We start from the raw sequence: 18,099 nt of genomic DNA on the forward strand, positions 1-18,099 counted from the left end.
TGATCATTTTATTGAATAAATAAATAGAAATCGCAGAAATATACCAACCATAAATAGCAAGTCTAGCCAAAGTTAAAATCAAGATAAAGCAACATACAACATCATAACTCTAAGTACCAAACAACTAAAAACCCTTACAATAAAAATTAATATAAAACATCATAGAAACACAACACGCACACAGAATTGCCCATCAATTTTATATCTTCGAAACTTTACTTAAAAGGATCGAATTGCGCGTCATTTTTATGTTGACCCGGAATGTCAGTGGCGCCGTCTTTGATGCTGTCAACTTTATCGGAAAGATCAGAGAAATTTACAGGGTTTAGCGCGGCATCTTCATAATACGCTGTGAAGAAATTTATGGTGTAAAGCAAACTCAAGCGAAGGACCATTGAACAGGACCCACGTTTGAATATTGCGGTTTCCGTGTTACGGACTACAGAGTGACTGTACACAGTACGATCCCACTATGCTGTCGTAGTCTAAAGAACCGACAGATTAGTGAAGAAAATAATGGAAAGTTTAGGAAGATTATAATGAAATTTCGCTGAAAACTTGAAGATTTTGGGTTAGCAAGGGTTTTTCTGGATGGTATTGAATTTATTTTTACTATCAAACAATGATTTAAACACTTCTTTCTATTAAAAAAAACTGTGGGGCAGATAGACAACACGTATTTGATATGCCAAAACGCGTAACAACTAGATCAGAATCTATATATGAAACACTGCACTCAAACAACTTGTGAAGGCAAATCTTCTCTCAATGTTGGAGAGAATTTTCTTAGCCTTGTTGCTGCTGAGAGCTTCATTATGATCAATTAGCATCTCTGACATGCAATGAACTCGACGATAGTTTTTAGCTTCAAATATAGTCCCCGAAGTGCTGTTGTATGAAAGTTTGCCCTCGTGTTTGGAAAATGGCGGATCAAAGGCCCGGTGACTGTAACATCAATATTGCAATTGACAGAGAAAAAAATTGTGCTAGTAATTCTAACGAGGAGCGGAATTTCTTTAGAAGACTCAACAAAATTCCGACCTTGAAGCTCATTTTAGGAAAGTTTTTGAGAAAATGTTGGAAATTGGGAAAAGACGATCCGCGGAGAGCTATACATGCAATCAAAGTTGGGCTTGCTTTGTCAGTGGTATCTCTGTTCTATCTGATGGAGCCTCTATTTAATGGTGTGGGTGATAATGCCATCTGGGCTATCATGACCGTTGTGGTGGTTTTTGAGTTTACTGCAGGTAATTTGGCAATGTTTCTTAATTCAATCTAATCAATGAGTTGAATGGATGCAGATCCAAGGATTCATATTATTCAACTTGAATTTGCTCAAAACTATATTATTGTCCAACAATTCTAGATATAGTGTTGTCTGTGGGCACATTTTATAGATTTTAGAGAAATGTTTGGTAAAAACAATTCTAGATATAGTGTTGTTTGTGGGCAAGTTTTATACATTTTAGAAAAATATTTGGTTATAGCATGTGTTAGAATGAGGTAACTTCTTGCCAGAAATTTTGTATATTTGCCCAAAAAAAAAATAAAAAAATATTTTAAACGAATTTAACAAACATCTTTAGAGAAAACAGCTTGAAAGGATCTATAATGCCGACAATATGATTTAAAAGATCAAAATAAAATTTCAAATCTATGTATGATACTAAGTTAAAACAATTTTATTGACAAAACATAACATAGTACATATGCTGTCCCTCAATAACGAGAGTGAAATTTGAGATTTCCTGTTAAATATTCTTGTGCAGGGGCTACACTCAGTAAGGGCTTGAATAGAGGGATCGGCACACTGCTGGCAGGATCTCTTGGTGTATCAGTTGGGTTCATCGCAGAAATGGCTGGGAAAATAGGAGAACCCGTTATCATAGGCGCTTCATGTTTCATTTTAGGTTAATAGATGTGCTTAACCTGGTCTTGAAATTTAAAATAGTTAAAAGAGGTAGCTCATTCAGTCGGCAGTCGTCCGATATGTTTCTATAGATTTTCTTACTACCCATTATTCCTTTTACAGGCGCATCTGCCACATACTTTCGCTTTTTCCAAAATATAAAGCAGAAGTACGATTACGGCGTTGTGATATTCATTCTCACGTTCAACATGATAACAGTCTCTGGATACCGCGTTGATAACATATTTCGCATGGCTTACGAACGGCTTTCAACAATAGCAATTGGATCCGCGATTTGCCTCGTTATAAGTTTATTTGTTTTTCCAATCTGGGCGGGCGAGGATCTTCACAAGTCAATTATCAAAAAAACCCAATGCTTAGCAGATTCCATAGAAGGTGAGATTGATCACTGGGTCAAAATTATTCCATAAGATGTTTCATCAGTTTGTCATAATAAATTGCAAACATATGTGAAATCTAATTATCCGATGTATGCATGTAGTATGCGCACTCGAGTATTTCAAGGGCTTGGATGTCCCCGAGGATGGAACAGGCGAAATCCTAGAGGCCAAAATCTGCCAAGGATACAGAGATGTTTTGGATTCCAAAGCGACTGAAGACACTCTGGTAAATCTCAATTTGTTGGTCTTTCAATAGACAAATCCTTTAATTGGTATATCTCTTTGATATTGCTGCAACATCTGGAACTTAGGACAGGGGAGAAATTAAAATAGATTTGGAAAAAAAAATTGATCATTTGACTCGTTTGTTGATTTTTCAGTCAACTTTTGCAAGCTGGGAGCCGAGGCATGGTAAGTTCAGATTCCGTCATCCATGGCGACAGTATGTTAGAGTAGGAAGCATGATACGTCATTTGGCATATTGTGTTGTTGCCTTGCATGGATGTCTACGCTCAGATATTCAGGTGAGATCTTGATTCGAGAATATTGTTCATTCAATATATTATTAACATATTCCATCGTTTAACATGGCTCGTCCCCATTTATGTTGCAGGCTCCTCATCATAGTAGAGCGGCATTCAAGAAACCCTGCACCAATATTGCTACAGAGGTAGCCCAAGTACTGAGACAGTTAGCAGAGAGCATAAGTTGCATGAAGAAATGCCCTCCTTCACAATCTCTTATGGAGAATGTGCACCGTGCTGTTGAGGAGCTCAATGCGTCATTTGGCCTTCAACCCAAACTATTCCGAGCTATCCAGCCGTTGTACAGTCCCCATAACAACCATTTTACTGCGGAAACCATTGACATCAAGTCAAACATCAGTAAAGTTAAAGAAGTCCCAGATCATCAAATTATTCACATATTGAAAGATATTGAGCGTAGCAACATTTCTGAGGAGGATAAGCACAAATCCAGTTCTGTACTGTTGTTGCAGACACCAAAAGATTATTTTGATTCCCCCGCGAATGTTTCAGACAACGCGTGTGAAAGCAATTATATTTCATCAACAAGTGGTGACCATTATATGCCCAAATGCACGTATGCCGAGACGCTTCCGTTGGCGGCATTTGCATCCCTTCTAATGGAGATAGCTGCAAGGCTAGAACATGCTATAGAAGCTGTACAACAGCTTGGAAAGCTTGCAGATTTTCAAGATTAACACGTGTTAATACACGTTACAGTTTTCGTCTCCAGGTCATGCACAGCTCAACTCAGCTTCTTCGGATGGATATTAAATATGACTGGATATTAAATATGATTGTCGAAGGATTTATTTGCAGTAGTAAAAAAATGATAATTGCAATATTTCAGTTATTTAAAAACCCTCATGTCACCTATCAACGACTGAAAAGCCAGTTGAATGACCATTCCATATTGCGAGCGTATTGCTGTTTATATGTAATTTTCTCCAACACTCTCAGATTTTAAATCTTTGAAGTTTGGTATATATATGTATGGAAGTATATTGATGTTCTAAATCTTCGAAGTTTTGATGTTTCTTTGGTTTTTCTTTATGATAGATCTTTTAAAAATGGGTTGGAATCACAAATTTTAATGGTGAAATATGTGGAATTATGATGTTGAGTGCATTTATATATTAGAAAGATAATTTAAATTTAAAAATAAATTATATCATTAAAATTTATTTATTTTTTTTATATTAGAAAATGTATTTTAAATAACAAAATAAATAGATTTTGATCAAAACAAATATAAAACATAAGATAGTAGACTTTTCCTTTTATATAGGCATATGCATATGTATATATGTGTGCATCAAACATGACACTAGACATTTTTTTTAAATATATTGGGCAAACAGTAAACTAGTTCAAGATAATAAATCTATTATTTTTTACCCAAAGAAAAGTTGTAATGGAGTCTTCACATCTTTAATAGCCACAATGCATTACCATGTATTATAAAAAGTTGGAGCATAAATGTAAACATAAAGAGGTTTTAGAAGGACAACGCATGCTCTTAACCATTAGGCCTACTCAAGGTGTATCCATATCATGCAAAAAAAAACATTATTAACCCTAATATTAATATTAAAATATTAATATTATTAAATTTAATAACTTTTGATTAAAATAATATTAAATTTGTTATATTATAATATATATTAACATATCATGTTATATTTTAACTCTAGATATATATGGGAGGGAAGAACAAAGACATAGAATGATAGAGGTGGAGAGATAGGGGCATTGACAAGGGAGAGATGGAGATAAAATGATGGAGGGGGGAGAGAAGGAATGAAGAGAGAGAAAGAGAGGGAGAGGGACACACAAAGATGGAGGGGGGAGAGAGAGAGGAGAGAGGGAGAGAGATAGTGAGAGGATTAGAGAGAGAGAGAGAGAGAGAGAGATGGGGGATGAGAGAGGAGGTAGGAGAGAAAGGGAGAGAGGAAGGACAAGAGAGAAGAGGGGAGAGGGAGGGATAGGGAGATGAGCCTAAGGGGGAGATAGGGAGAGAGGAAGAGAGACATAGAGTGTAAGAAGTGGAGAGAGAGAGGAAGTGATAAGGGAGAGATGGAGAGAGAGTGTGTATCTTCAGGGGTGAGATAAAGAGACAAAGAAGGAGAGGTGGAGAGAAGGGGGCAGAGAAGGAGAGAGGGAGGGATATAGTAACATAATTGGAGAGAGAGAGAGAGAGATGGGGGAAGAGAGAGGATTGGAGGGAAAGGAGAGAGAGAGTGTGAGAGAGAGAAAGAGGATTGGAGGGCAAAGAGAGAGAGAGAGAGAGAGGGAGAATGAGAGAGAGGACTTGTGAGAGAATAGGAGAGTGATGAGGGAAGAGAGAGAGCGAGAGAGAGAGAGGGTGATTTGGGAAGAGAGAGGGAGGTAGGAGAGAAAGGGGGAGAGAGGAAGAATGAGAGAGAGGAGGAGAGAGGGAGGGAGAGAGAGATGGAGTTGGAGGGGAGGAGAGAGAGGGAAGAAGAAAGACATAGAGAGTGAGAAGTGGAGAGAGAGAGAGGGAGTAACAAGGGAGAGATGGAGAGAGAGTGTGTATGTTTGCGGGTGAGATAAAGAGACAAAGAAAGAGATAAGAAGAGAAGGGGGGAGAAGGAGAGAGGGAGGGATATAGTAATAGAGTTGGAAGGTGAAGAGAGAGAAAGAGATGAGTGGGAGAGAGAGGGAGAGAGAGGAAGGAAGAGTGAGGATGTGAGAGAGTGTAGAGAGGGAAGGAAAGAGAGATGAAGTTGGAGGGGGAGAGAGGGAGCTAAGAAGATAGACATAAAGAGAAAAAGGTTGAGAGAGAGAGAGAGAGTGATAAGGAAGATGGAGAGAGGACAATAGGAGGAAAGAGAGGGAAGCAGGGGAGGGGGTCAGAAGGGGAAGAGAGAGAGGAAGAAGAGGAAGGAGGTATACATAGATAGATTTGAGAAAGAGAGTGTGTGATTTGGGGGTTATATAGAGAGACAAAGCGAGATAAAGATATTGATGGAAGGTGAAGATAGGGAAGAAGAGAAAGTTGGAGAGAGGGGAGAGAGGGAAGAATATTTCTTGCACTAGATGCATTCATTTCAGTGTAGATGGCAATTTGTAATCCTATTTGATTGCTTGCACTAGATGCATTGATTTTAGTGTAGATTTTGATTCTTAATGATATTTGATTTCTTGCACTAGATGCATTGATTTCAATGTAGATGATTTCTAATACCATTTGATTGCTTGCACTAAATGCATACATTTCATTGTAGATGGTGATTTCTAATTCTATTTGATTGTTTACACTAGATGCATTGATTTCAATGTAGATGTTGATTTCTAATTATATTTTATTGCTTGCACTATTTGCGTTGATTTCAATGTAAATTATTTCTAATCCTATTTGATTGCTTGCACTAAGTGCATTGATTTCAATGTAGATGTTGATTTCTAATCCTATTTGATTGCTTGCACTAAATGCATTAATTTCAGTGTAGATGTTCATTTCTAATCCTATTTTATTACTTGCACTAGTGTTGTGGCCAGCAACAACCCCCCTTTTTATTTAGTTTTATCACTAATACTAAAATGGGGACCCATATTCAAAAGTTAAAAATAAAATAAAATTTATTAATGGTTGTATTTCCCTTTTTCAATAGAACTTACTATCATAAGCTTACGAGAATACCCTCGAAAAATCTAAAAGACTTAAGCTTTATGATAAGTTAGAATAAAATCACTCCTTAAAGTGCATCACATTGAAAAAAGGGTAATGGATGCCTTCCTACAAGCGGAATTCTAAGATTGCAAAATCGTGATGTGAAATCACACATCAAAAGACCCTCATCGCAGCACATGCCTCAAACATCACTTATGTTGAAATTCCTTAAACCACCAATATGCGATGGTGCATCTCGCAAATCACATTTCGCAGAAAACACATTGACGGATGATTACCACATGCAACAGATCTGCAATATTGTGATCCGCAATATTACAATCTGCGATATTGTGAAGCAAATCGCAAAGTGGCCTTATCGCATATCTTCAGGGCTCATTGTTCGAAAAATATTTTTCCATAAACCGAGGCCCGGTTATGCGCGTTAATGTTAATCAATGAGTTAGTTGGCAAACATTAATGAAATATGGGTTTGATTTGATCGAAGAGCCATTTCACGTAAGGTGATATATTTTATATGTCTTTAGCATTTAAATCTTTCCTGTCACCTTTTTCTTATCATTACTCTTACCTCATATGTAAACTGCAGGAGCGAAGAGAAAAGAAGTATACATAGCAGTGTTTAGGATATTATGGGAAAGAAGGGTAAAGATCCGAGTTCTGAAGATAAAGAAATGATTCCCTTGTACACGGACACCACCTATAACAAAGATGTCGGTATTACTACTTGGAAAGGCATGTGCAGTCTACTTGAGGAAGAAAATCCCAAGGTAATGCAGGTTACGGCTACTACAGGCTCACACGGGTCTTCTAAGACATCTATTACAGAACTAGCATGTTCGTTATTGCACAGGATAGCGGAGAGGCCCAAAATTCTTCCATACACGGACATGGTTAAATGGGTACTAGATAATGTTGATATTACGTATAGAGAATTTAAAGCTCAAAAACACGAACTCACAGAGTCATTATTTTCACAAAATTTAAGCTTTATATCCTCTAACAAAAAGCGCGCAAGAGTCAAAAATCGCACCAAGGGAGCCCAGATCGAGAAACGGAGGCAGTTTCCGACGCGCGATGCAAAACCCCTCGAGATGGAAATTCTCTAATCGCTCAGTCACCTATAAGCCTGGAAATTTGTAGGAAAAAGCGCTAAAGGCGAAAGGCAAAACTTGAACTCTAGACCAATGGTATTTATCAGGTATATCATGAAGCGGCATGTAGATATCTACCGAATGTATAGCATCTACAGACAAGCTGGAGACAGAAGGCTCAAGAAAGGGCAGAATCCATCAAAAGGTTAACCAAGTTGAATTGGGATTCTTACTGGGCGTGCTTGGTAAAACCACACAGCTAGTGCATGACTCTCAAATGTATCATCAATTTTTCCGAGAAGATGGTGCCAGCACTTGCCGATTCCATTTTCGCAGGAAAACTAAAATCGAAATTCGGCCAGCCAACTCTCCTCAAGAAAATGTTGAACGCTTGCAATTACAAGGAATAGATACAGAAATAGTTAGTTGTTAGTTTTAGATTTAGTTTTAGTTTTAATTTTTCTTTATTTTTGCTTGAAATGAGGACGGTCATTTAAACTGCATCCTACATTTTTGTAATAAATTATTTTTAGATTTAGTTAGTAGTGTTTAAACCCTTCTCATGCATTTAGAGAAGGGTCCTAAAATTTATCAAAAACTTGTCCTTAGAACATGCACTATTGCACCCTCCGAGGAGGTTTTTATGAATGAAGAGAACTTGATTTATTGATATCTGCGTTTAATATCTACTACTGATGTTGCACTTTTGTACTCTTTGTAGATGTTGGATTAAGAAGAGATAAATCATTATTGCTTGAAGCTCATGAGTAGAACTAGTTATACATGGTACTTTTATCTCTTAACTATTTATGCCTATGTGTTAAAGTGAGATTCATGTTCAGTTATTTATATATGAATGTGTGAATGCTTGAGTTATCATTTGGCACTTCTGCACGGTGATAGCTATTTATTTATGTTTAATATATGAGTAGCTTATTATGCAATAGGTTTTTCACAATTGTTTCGTCTAAATTTTTATACGAAATGGTTTATATTTATTAAATTCTTTTCTCATAGCAGTTGAATGATCTTTATTACCAATTGTTATTTGAAATCACTTTAGATTGCATAACGGAAAGATTACATCCCGAGTTGGTTTAGAATTAGATATTTCTGTTCATTAGAATACAATTGCATATTGTTAGATTAGATTTAGAATAAAAGCATTTTACTTAGGGATTATTAGAAAGAAAATATCAATTCTCAACACACAGACACATATATTGGGAAATTGGTCCCATATCCCCAGTCGGACCCACTATACCAAACAGAGAAGGAGCTGCTAACTAAGGTCCGGACCGGGTGGGTATCCCCCTTATTGTAGACCTGATTTTCGGGGCTTCAACATATTTAGTGCTAGAAGGAGGGCCCCGAACTGCGAATGGCAAGTAAATCTAAATCTAAATACCATTTTGAGACTAAATTGCCCTCACCATCTCCCTCGACTTCTTTGTCGCATTTAGAATCTTTAAATCTTGAGCAAGAAGTCGAAAGAAAAAAACCACTGCCACAAACCAGAATATTTCAGTGAAATCTACTATTGAACCTCTTGAAGTTGAATCTTTGATCCATAAACTTCAGCGATTTTCTATATCACCTCAAAGATCTGAAAAATCTCAAGTTAGTGTGACTTCGCAATATAAGCTTGCTCATCCTCTCACCAAATTAAAGAGCGAAAAGTTTGGTATTGAACCAACTAAGTTACCTCTACCTACAAGGAAGAGAGAAAGGAAATCACCTAAAGGGTCTGATAGCGAGACTCTTTCATCATCATCATCCATCTGAACCTCTCCACCATGAAATCAACCATCCACCCCTCCACTTCAGATTATTGTCGACCAATCCATTAGAACTTCCACATCTCCTTCTCAATCCTCTAGAACTGTAATATCCTCATCTTCCCAACCACAGGGATCATCTTCTGCGCTTTCATCTATTAGTAGTTCAACGATGGCTCAAACTCCATGGAATAACCCAGGGGCATTCTTAATGCCTGTGCCCTTGAGTCAAATACTGGCCCATCCTGAAAAATCGTTGCCTAAGTTCAATCCTGAACAGGCATGCTAGTGGAAGAACATATAAACAACTTTATGTTATTTATAAATCTCAATGGAGTTACTAATGAAGACCCTATCATCCAAATCTTTCCTTACACTTTGCAAGGAGCAGCTGGATCATGGTATTTCTCATTACCATCTGGATCTATCACTAGTTGGGAAATCTTCCAAGAACAATTCTTGACTAAGTTCGGTGATGACAAGTCTACGACAACACTGATCAATGACCTGTCTAACTTTAGGGCTGAGTTAAAGGAACCTATCAAAGATTTTAACTCACGTTTCAATAAATTGTTGAACAAAATTCCTACTGTTTTTAAGCCTAGTGAAGAAGTGCGAAGTGAATGGTACATCTCTGCTTTACCATCAAACATAGCAATCTTTGTTGATAGGGCTAATAAAACAACTTTAGCTAACAATATGAAGGAAGCAATAGTGGTAGAGAAATTTATCATAGCCTTAGAAAAGAAAAACGTCGTTGATGAACACAAATCTAAGAAGGTTACTTTTAAGGAAGATCCCAAGAAAAAACAATCGAAAGATCCATTCAATTTAGAAGGATTGCAGAAAGTTTTGAAAACCATGTCTAACGAAATGGTTGACATTAAGAAACAAGTAGCAGAAACTTCTTCTAAAAAACCATACAAGCCTTATAGAAGAAATCCTTCGACTGATTCAAAGCCTCCCAATGCTATTATGAAAGCTGAATCAAAAGAAGAAGAGGAAATTGCTACTGAAGAGCCTACCGATGAAGAAGAAGTTGTAGAAGTACAAGGTATGTGGGATTTCATCCTCCCAGATGAAGAGGATCAAGAGGCATCACCAGTTAGTACTTGAAGTAGAAATCAACTTGATCCTCCTCAACCTACTCCTAAGCCAAAGAGCACAAGCTCAATGCCTAAGGATAAAGTCGCAACCAAGAAAATGACACCCAAAGCGACTCAAACAAGCCCAGTCCAAACACATTCACCCACTCCATCTAAAACATTGATTGTTTAAGATGAAATGGACTATAATATCATAGAAGACATGAAAAAGACTAGGGCTAACATCACTTTTTATGAATTGAGCAAGTTAAAACATCAGCAAAAGGTACTTTTGAAAGAATTACATGCAGTACCAGTTGCACCTCTGCCCACCGCTATAATCTCTCAAGCTTCCCATGAGATGGGAAGACCTCCAAATAATGTGACTAATAAAATTGATCCAAAAGATATCGCTTTAATTGGAGGAAGGTCGAGATCTCATACTCCCCCATTTCTTCTTACATATGAAGTTTTCAACAAAAATTTGCATAATTGTTTAGTTGGTTCTGGAGCTTCATCTAATATCTTACCTAAATCAATATGTGCAAAGTTGAACGTTCAACCTCAGAAATCTACAGTGCGCATAGTTCAACTGGATCGGTCGCAAGTTGAAGTGATCAGTGAACTAAATCAGGTTACTATAAGACTGCTATCTAATCCAAAGGTATGTCAAGTTATCAACAATTTAGTTGCAGATATTCCAGAATTTTATGGCTTAATTCGTAGTAGAGATTGGTCAGAAAGACTTCATGGATACTTTGCAACCGATTGGTTGCACATGTGGCTCCCTTACAATGGTAAACCAAATCAAATAAAGGTTGAGCGAGAAAGACATCAAAAATACATAGTAACAGAATTGGAAGGAGAAAATGAACTTGTAGCATACAACAATAATATAATTGGCAACTATTCTGTTGATTCTAACTTAGGAAATTTTAATGCTCACACTTCACCTTACTTAGAACATTTTGTTTTATCTCAAGTAGAAATTTTTTCCCAAACAGATAGTTCTAAATGTATTAATTTTGTAGATAGTCCTGTAAATAAATCTTTATTTTGGAGGTTATTCTTTGATGGTTCTAAGTCTAACGAAGGAGCAGGAGTAGGATGCATACTAATCAGTCCAAAGGAAATAAAACTAGGCTAACTTGTAGACTCGAATTTAATTTCACTAATAATATTGCAGAGTACGAGGCTTTAGTCCAAGGATTATATAAAGCAATCAGATTAGACATCAAATATCTACAAGTCTTCGGATATTTTGAAATTGTTATTAGACAGGTACACAATACTATACATTGTCTATCAGGTCATTTAAAGCATTATCAATCTTTAGTTCAAGATTTTACTGAACATTTTATAGCATTCAATATTTCATCAATTCCCAGACTCTAGAATGCTAGTGCCGACCTCTTGGCAAACGTAGCTTCCAAGCTCATTCCCTTAGAAGGCTATAGCCCCGATAGATTTTCAATCGAATTAATCTTTAGACCCCCGATTCCTGATAACGTTACCAATTGGAGAATTTTCAATGATGATCGTGATATTGTAAGCTTCCTCACATCAAAGGGATCTTACACCAATCAGATAATTGATGAGGACCAACATGACAGACAATTCCAACAAAATAGCACTAATAATGCTATGCCAAAGTCTGTAGTCAAATTAAAAGACCTATATGATTTGAAAGATCGATTCAAAAGATCTACCAATTCAAAACTTAAAAGTTCAACTCTGAACTATGAATTAGTAAATCTAGGAACTGATACTAAGCCACAAAATATCAACCTAGGCCTTGGCCTAGCTCCTGAAGAAAAATTAGCATATGTTTGCCTCTTGAAACAATACAAAATTGTCTTTGCTTGGAACTACGATGAAATTAAGACCTACGAGACTTCTATCATTCAACATACTATCCCACTAATAAACGATGAAAAACCTATCCAACAAAAGCTGAGAAAGATCCATCCTAATCTAGAAAACTAGATCAAGTCTAAGCTCAATAAAATATTGAAAGAAAAAATCATTTTTCCCCTTCAACATTATAAATGGGTTTCCAACATGGTTCCCATCAGAAAGAAGAATGGAGACATTAGAATTTGCATTGACTTTCTAAATCTTAACAAAGCCTGCCAAAAAGATAATTTTTCTTTGCCTCCCATGGAGCAAATATTACAGGCAATTGCAGGGTCAGAATTGATGTCTTTCTTGGATGGTTTCTCCGGCTATAACAAAGTTTTATTCCATCCAAATGATTAATTAAATACCACATTCAAAACAAAATGGGGTACTTATGCATATCAAAAGATGCCTTTTGGTCTGATCAATGCTGGTGCCACATTCCAAAGGGCTATGGACATCACATTTAAGAGATTAGTAAACAAATCAGTAGTAATCTACCTGGATGATATAACTGTATATTCCAAGAAGCGAGGCAATCATCTCAGATATTTAAAACAGATCTTCCAACATTGTCAAAGGTATGGAATTTCACTTAACACAAAAATGTCTTTTTTTGCATTAAGTGAAGGAAAAATTCTTGGATTTATAGTGTCAAAATCTAGAATGCATATTGATCCCGATAGAATCAAGGAGATTTCCGAAATACCTTTTCCTCACAACAAAAAATCTATGCAATCTTTCCTTGGCCAGATTAAATTTGTAAAGAGATTTGTTCCATATTTTTCAAGAATCGTATCTCCTTTACAAGCAATGATTAAAAAGAACTCAATCTTCAAATGGGGCCAAGATGAATATGAAGCATTCAATCTGATCAAACACGCAATTTAGCAACTCCAAATTTTTCCAATCCATTCATTTTATATACATTTTCCTTTGATAAATCATATGTTGCGATACTCACTCAAGAAAATCAAGACAAGGCAAAAGCCCCAATTGCTTTTTTCAGTTCAAATCTACAAGGGGTTGAATTAAATTATTCAGACATCGAGAAACAAGCTTATGCTATTTTTAAAGAGATTAAGTATTTCAGACCCTTTCTGCTTAAAACCAATACAAAAATCATAGTACCATTTCCAACGGTAATAAATCTCTTAGTACATAAAGATGTGGGTGAGAAAAGAGCCAATTGGGTTACTGCCTTACAAGAATACGACGTTGAAGTTAAACCAGCAAGTATTGTAAAAGGTCAAGGCTTTTGCAAAATGCTGGTTGGAGCATCGCTTATTTCCGAAATACCATCTTTAGAGATACAAATGGACGAGGTAAGCCTAAACGATGTTGAATCATTATACGCTGATATCATATTTTATCTAAAGAATGGATACGCTCCTTCAAACCTCGATTATACAAAGAAAAGAGCTCTAAGGTTGAAGGCTAAGAAATATCAACTCGTGAATGATGTACTTTTTAGGATGAATTATGATTATGTTCTTCTTAGATGTCTTGAGAAATATGAAGCTGAAAGGGTGTTGCAGGAACTCCATGATGGACTAGCACGTGGACATTATGCTGGAGATGCTACTGCACATAAAATCCTCCGTGCAGGCTATTACTGGCCCACACTATTCAAAGACGTGCATAGCTACGTGGAAATGTCAAGTTTGTCAAACTGTTGCTGGGAGACAAAAGAAGCTATCATTTCCATTACAGCCAATCAACATTGAATAGCCTTTTGATCAATGGGGATTGGATATAATAGGTGAGATCATTCCTCACTCTTCTAAATAGCATAGGTATATCCTTACATCTATAGATTATTTTACTAAATTGGTAGAAGCAGTTCCTCTCAAGACAGCTAATGCCGAACACATCATAGATTTCATAGATCAATTCATAATCACCAGGTTTGGTTTACCTTCTGCTTTAATGTTTGATAATGCATCGTATTTTTTTGGCAACGCTATGACTGAATTTGCACTCAAAATAGGTTTTAAGCTTAAATACTCAACCAATTATTACCCATGGGGGAATGGGTTAGCTGAATCTACGAATAAAAACTTAATCAGAATCATTAAGCGAACCATTGATCAAAATCACAAAAATTGGCACAAGTCTTTAATATATGCTTTATGGGCAGACCGAATAACGCAGAAAACCTACATTGGCACTTCTCCCTTTAATTTAGTTTATGGGAAAGAAGTGGTTCTTCCAACTCATCTAGCAATTCCCTCTTTGGCCTTAGTTCAATATATTGATGAAGCACCAACTTCTTCCTTACAACTAAGGTAGCTGGAAATACTTAAGCTAGAAGAGCAATGAGAATAGGCTAAATAACTCATGATCATCACCAAGCATTAGTAAAAGCTTCATTTGATTCAAACATGATATCCAGAAAGGACTTTCAAATGGGAGTTCTAGTTTTAAAATGGGACAAGGCTCATGAGGAAAAGGGAAAACATGCGAAATTTCAATGAATGTGGCTTGGCCCTTTCCGAATTGAAGAAATCATAGGCCCATCTACTTTTATGTTACAAGATTTAACAGGAGAAAGAGAGTCTTTACCTGTTAATGGGAAGATCCTTAAAAAATACTTTCCATAGGAGATCATTCTTCTATTTTTGTAGATTAGTTTTTCCTTTATTTTCATAATAAAACTAGTTGTAAATCGTTACATTTTGAATTCACGAAAAAGACAAGTATTTCTTTTAGATTTTGTTTTTTCGCTTGTATAAATAGAAATGATTTAGAAAATTGGTCATTATTATTCAAAGATATAGTCAAAGGCTATAAGCCTGAATATGATACTAGTTTCAACTATGTAAATTTTGATAAAACGCAACCTTTAGTAGGAATTTGTTTTATATCAGTCAAATGAAAGGTATCAAAACGGAGATTCTCTATAGAAAAGCTCTTTCCAAAAACTCTACCACTGTCGTCCAGAGCTATTCTTAAGGAAACAATGACTTCCTCCGCACCTAGGCAATTACGAGCTTCAAGGAATAGTCCAATGATACACTGTAACTTAAAGAATAAGAGGTCTCATCACGAGCTGACTTATCATGATCATAGATATTATAGCTTGCTGACTTTGCCAAAACTGTATACCACAACAGGGCAATGACTCAAGATTGTTGCAATCAAAAGACAAGGGGTCTCATCATGAGCAAGCTTGTTCAACAAGGCTATAAATCAAGTAAGTGGCACTATTATAATTTGGCTACCAAACTAACGCATTATTCTTGAAGGATTAAAAGAAAATGAAAGCAATAAGTGTGGATATGGATTTCTCTTTGAAAATTGTATATTTCTCCAAGTAGGATACAGGATCATTGTTGGGTAACAAGTAACCCTGTCGAGGATATAAATGCCTGCTGGCAGTAGAGGTTCTACCTATGACAAATGAGCAAATTTAAAACTGATTTATAGAGAAGGCTTTGTTTTTATCTTTATAAACCAAGTAGTGACTTATGTAGATACAATGACTAGCTCTCGAAAGTAAATAACCAAAGTTAACATAGAATAAAAAAACTATCATAGACAGCTAAAAGCATAATGTACTTTATCTTTCTATAATAAATTTTGATTTTCTAGAAAAATTTCTGTTTTGGAAGTTTAGAAAATTCAAAAGAAACGTAGAGATAACTAGTTCTTCCAAGTGAATTGCCAATTCTTGTGGCTGGCAACAACCCCCCTTTTTATTTAGTTTTATCACTAATACTAAAATGGGGACCCTTATTCAAAAATTTAAAAGAAAAATCGATTAATGCTTGTATTTCCTTTTTTCAATAAAACATACTATCATAAACTTAGGAGAATACACTTGAAAAATCTAAAAGACTTAAGTTTTATGATAAGTTAGAATAAAATAACTCCTTAAAGCATGTCGCATCAAAAAAAGGGTATGGATGCCTTCCTACAAATGGAATTCTAAGATTGCGAAATTGCAACGTGAAATCACCCATCAAAAGACCCTCATCGCATCACATGCCTCAAACATCACTTATACTGAAATTCCTTAAACCACCGATATGTGATGGTGCATCTCGCAAATCACATTTCGCAGAAAACACATTGACGGATGATTACCACACGCAACAGATCTGCGATATTGTGATCTGCGATATTACGATCTGCGATATTGCGATCTGCGATATTGCGAAGCAAATCGCAAAGTCACCTTATCGTAGATCTTTAGGGCTCGTTGTTCGAAAAATATTTTTCCATAAACCGAGGCCTGGTTATGTGCATTAATGTTAATTAATGAGTTAGTTGGAAATCACTAATGAAATATGGTTTTGATTTGATCGAAGAGCCATTTCAAATAAGGTGATATCTTTTATATGTCTTCAGCATTTAAAGCTTTCCCGACACCTTTTTCTTATCATTACTCTTACCTCATTTTTAAACTGCAGGAGCGAAGAGCAAAGAAGTATACATAGCAGTGTTCAAGATATTATGGGAATGAAGGGTAAAGCTCTGATTTCTGAAGATAAAGAAATAACGCCTTTATACACGGACACAACATGTAACAAATATGCTGGTATTACCACTTTGGAAGGCATGTAGAATCTACTCGAGGAAGAAAATACCAAGGTAATGGAGGTTAAGGCTACTGCAAGCTCACACGGGTCTTCCGAGGCATCTATTACAAAACTAGCATGTTCGTTCTTGCACAGGATAGTGGTGAGGCCCAAAATTCTTCCATACACAAACATGGTTAAATGGGTACTAGATAATGTTGATATTACATATAGAGAATTTAAAGCTCAAAAACATGAACTCACAGAGTCGTTATTTTCACAAAATTTAAGCTTTATATCCTTTAACAAAAAGCACGCAAGAGGCGAAAATCGCACAAGGGAAGTCTGGATCGAGAAACGGAGGTAGTTTCCGCCTACTGCTAATCACACATCACCAGGAAAAACCCCTCGAGATGGAAAGCCTCTAATCACTCAGTCGCCTGTAAGCCTGGAAATTTGTAGGAAAAAGTGCTAAAAGCGAAAGGAAAAACTTGAACTCTAGACCAGTGGTATTTATCAGGTATATCATCAAGTGGTATGTAGATATCTACCGAATGTATAGCATCTACAGATAAGCTGGAGATAGAAGGCTCAAGAAAGGGAAAAATCCATCAAAAGGTTAACCAAGTTGAATTGGGATTCTTACTGGGCGTACTTGGTAAAACCACACAACCAGTGCATGACTCTCAAATGTATCATCAATTCTGCCAAGAAGATGGTGCCAGCACTTGCCGATTCCATTTTCGCAGGATAGCTAAAATCGGAAGTCGGCCAGCCAACTCTCCTCAAGCAAATGTTGAACGCTTGCGATTACAAGGAACAGATACACAGATAGTTAGTTGTTAGTTTTAGTTTTAGATTTAGTTTTAGTTTTAATTTTGCTTTATTTTTGCCTGAAATGAGGACGGTCATTTAAACCGCATCCTACATTTTTGTAATAAATTATTTTTAGATTTAGTTAGTAGTATTTAAACCATTCTCATGCATTTAGAGAAGGGTCTTTAAATTTGTCAAAAACTTGTCCTTAGAACATGCACTATTGCACCCTCCGAGGAGGTTTTGATGAATGAAGGGAACAAGATTTATTGATAGTTGCGTTTAATATCTACTACTGATGTTGCACTTTTGTACTCTTAGTAGATGTTGGATTAAGAAGAAATAAATCATTATTGCTTGAAGCTCATGAGTAGAACTAGTTATAAATGTTACTTTTATTTCTTAACTATTTCTG

At 36.2% G+C, this 18,099-nt stretch overlaps 1 protein-coding gene across 1 annotated transcript; it reads left to right on the plus strand.

Annotated features, from left to right (window-relative positions):
- The first annotated feature begins 760 nt into the window (after positions 1 to 760).
- Positions 761 to 3,566, plus strand: LOC149237149 (aluminum-activated malate transporter 14-like). Its single transcript, XM_089366765.1, has 6 exons — positions 761 to 1,247; positions 1,770 to 1,910; positions 2,033 to 2,305; positions 2,412 to 2,536; positions 2,691 to 2,834; positions 2,924 to 3,566. The coding sequence occupies exons 1-6, from the start codon at positions 896 to 898 to the stop codon at positions 3,530 to 3,532; spliced, it is 1,644 nt and encodes a 547-aa protein (XP_089222891.1). The 5' UTR covers positions 761 to 895; the 3' UTR covers positions 3,533 to 3,566.
- The last annotated feature ends 14,533 nt before the right edge of the window (positions 3,567 to 18,099 follow it).

Source organism: Pinus tabuliformis, chromosome 8, assembly GCF_031772625.1.
Source record: "Pinus tabuliformis cultivar Carrire ecotype Pingquan chromosome 8, CPIR1, whole genome shotgun sequence".
Taxonomy (NCBI): domain Eukaryota; kingdom Viridiplantae; phylum Streptophyta; class Pinopsida; order Pinales; family Pinaceae; genus Pinus; species Pinus tabuliformis.

Coding starts and splice junctions, on each gene's coding strand:
- LOC149237149 (XM_089366765.1), top strand. CDS start 896: ATGAAAGTTTGCCCTCGTGTTTGGAAAATGGCGGATCAAAGGCCCGGT. Junction 1,248..1,769: donor GGTTTTTGAGTTTACTGCAG/GTAATTTGGCAA, acceptor ATTCTTGTGCAG/GGGCTACACTCAGTAAGGGC. Junction 1,911..2,032: donor CGCTTCATGTTTCATTTTAG/GTTAATAGATGT, acceptor TTCCTTTTACAG/GCGCATCTGCCACATACTTT.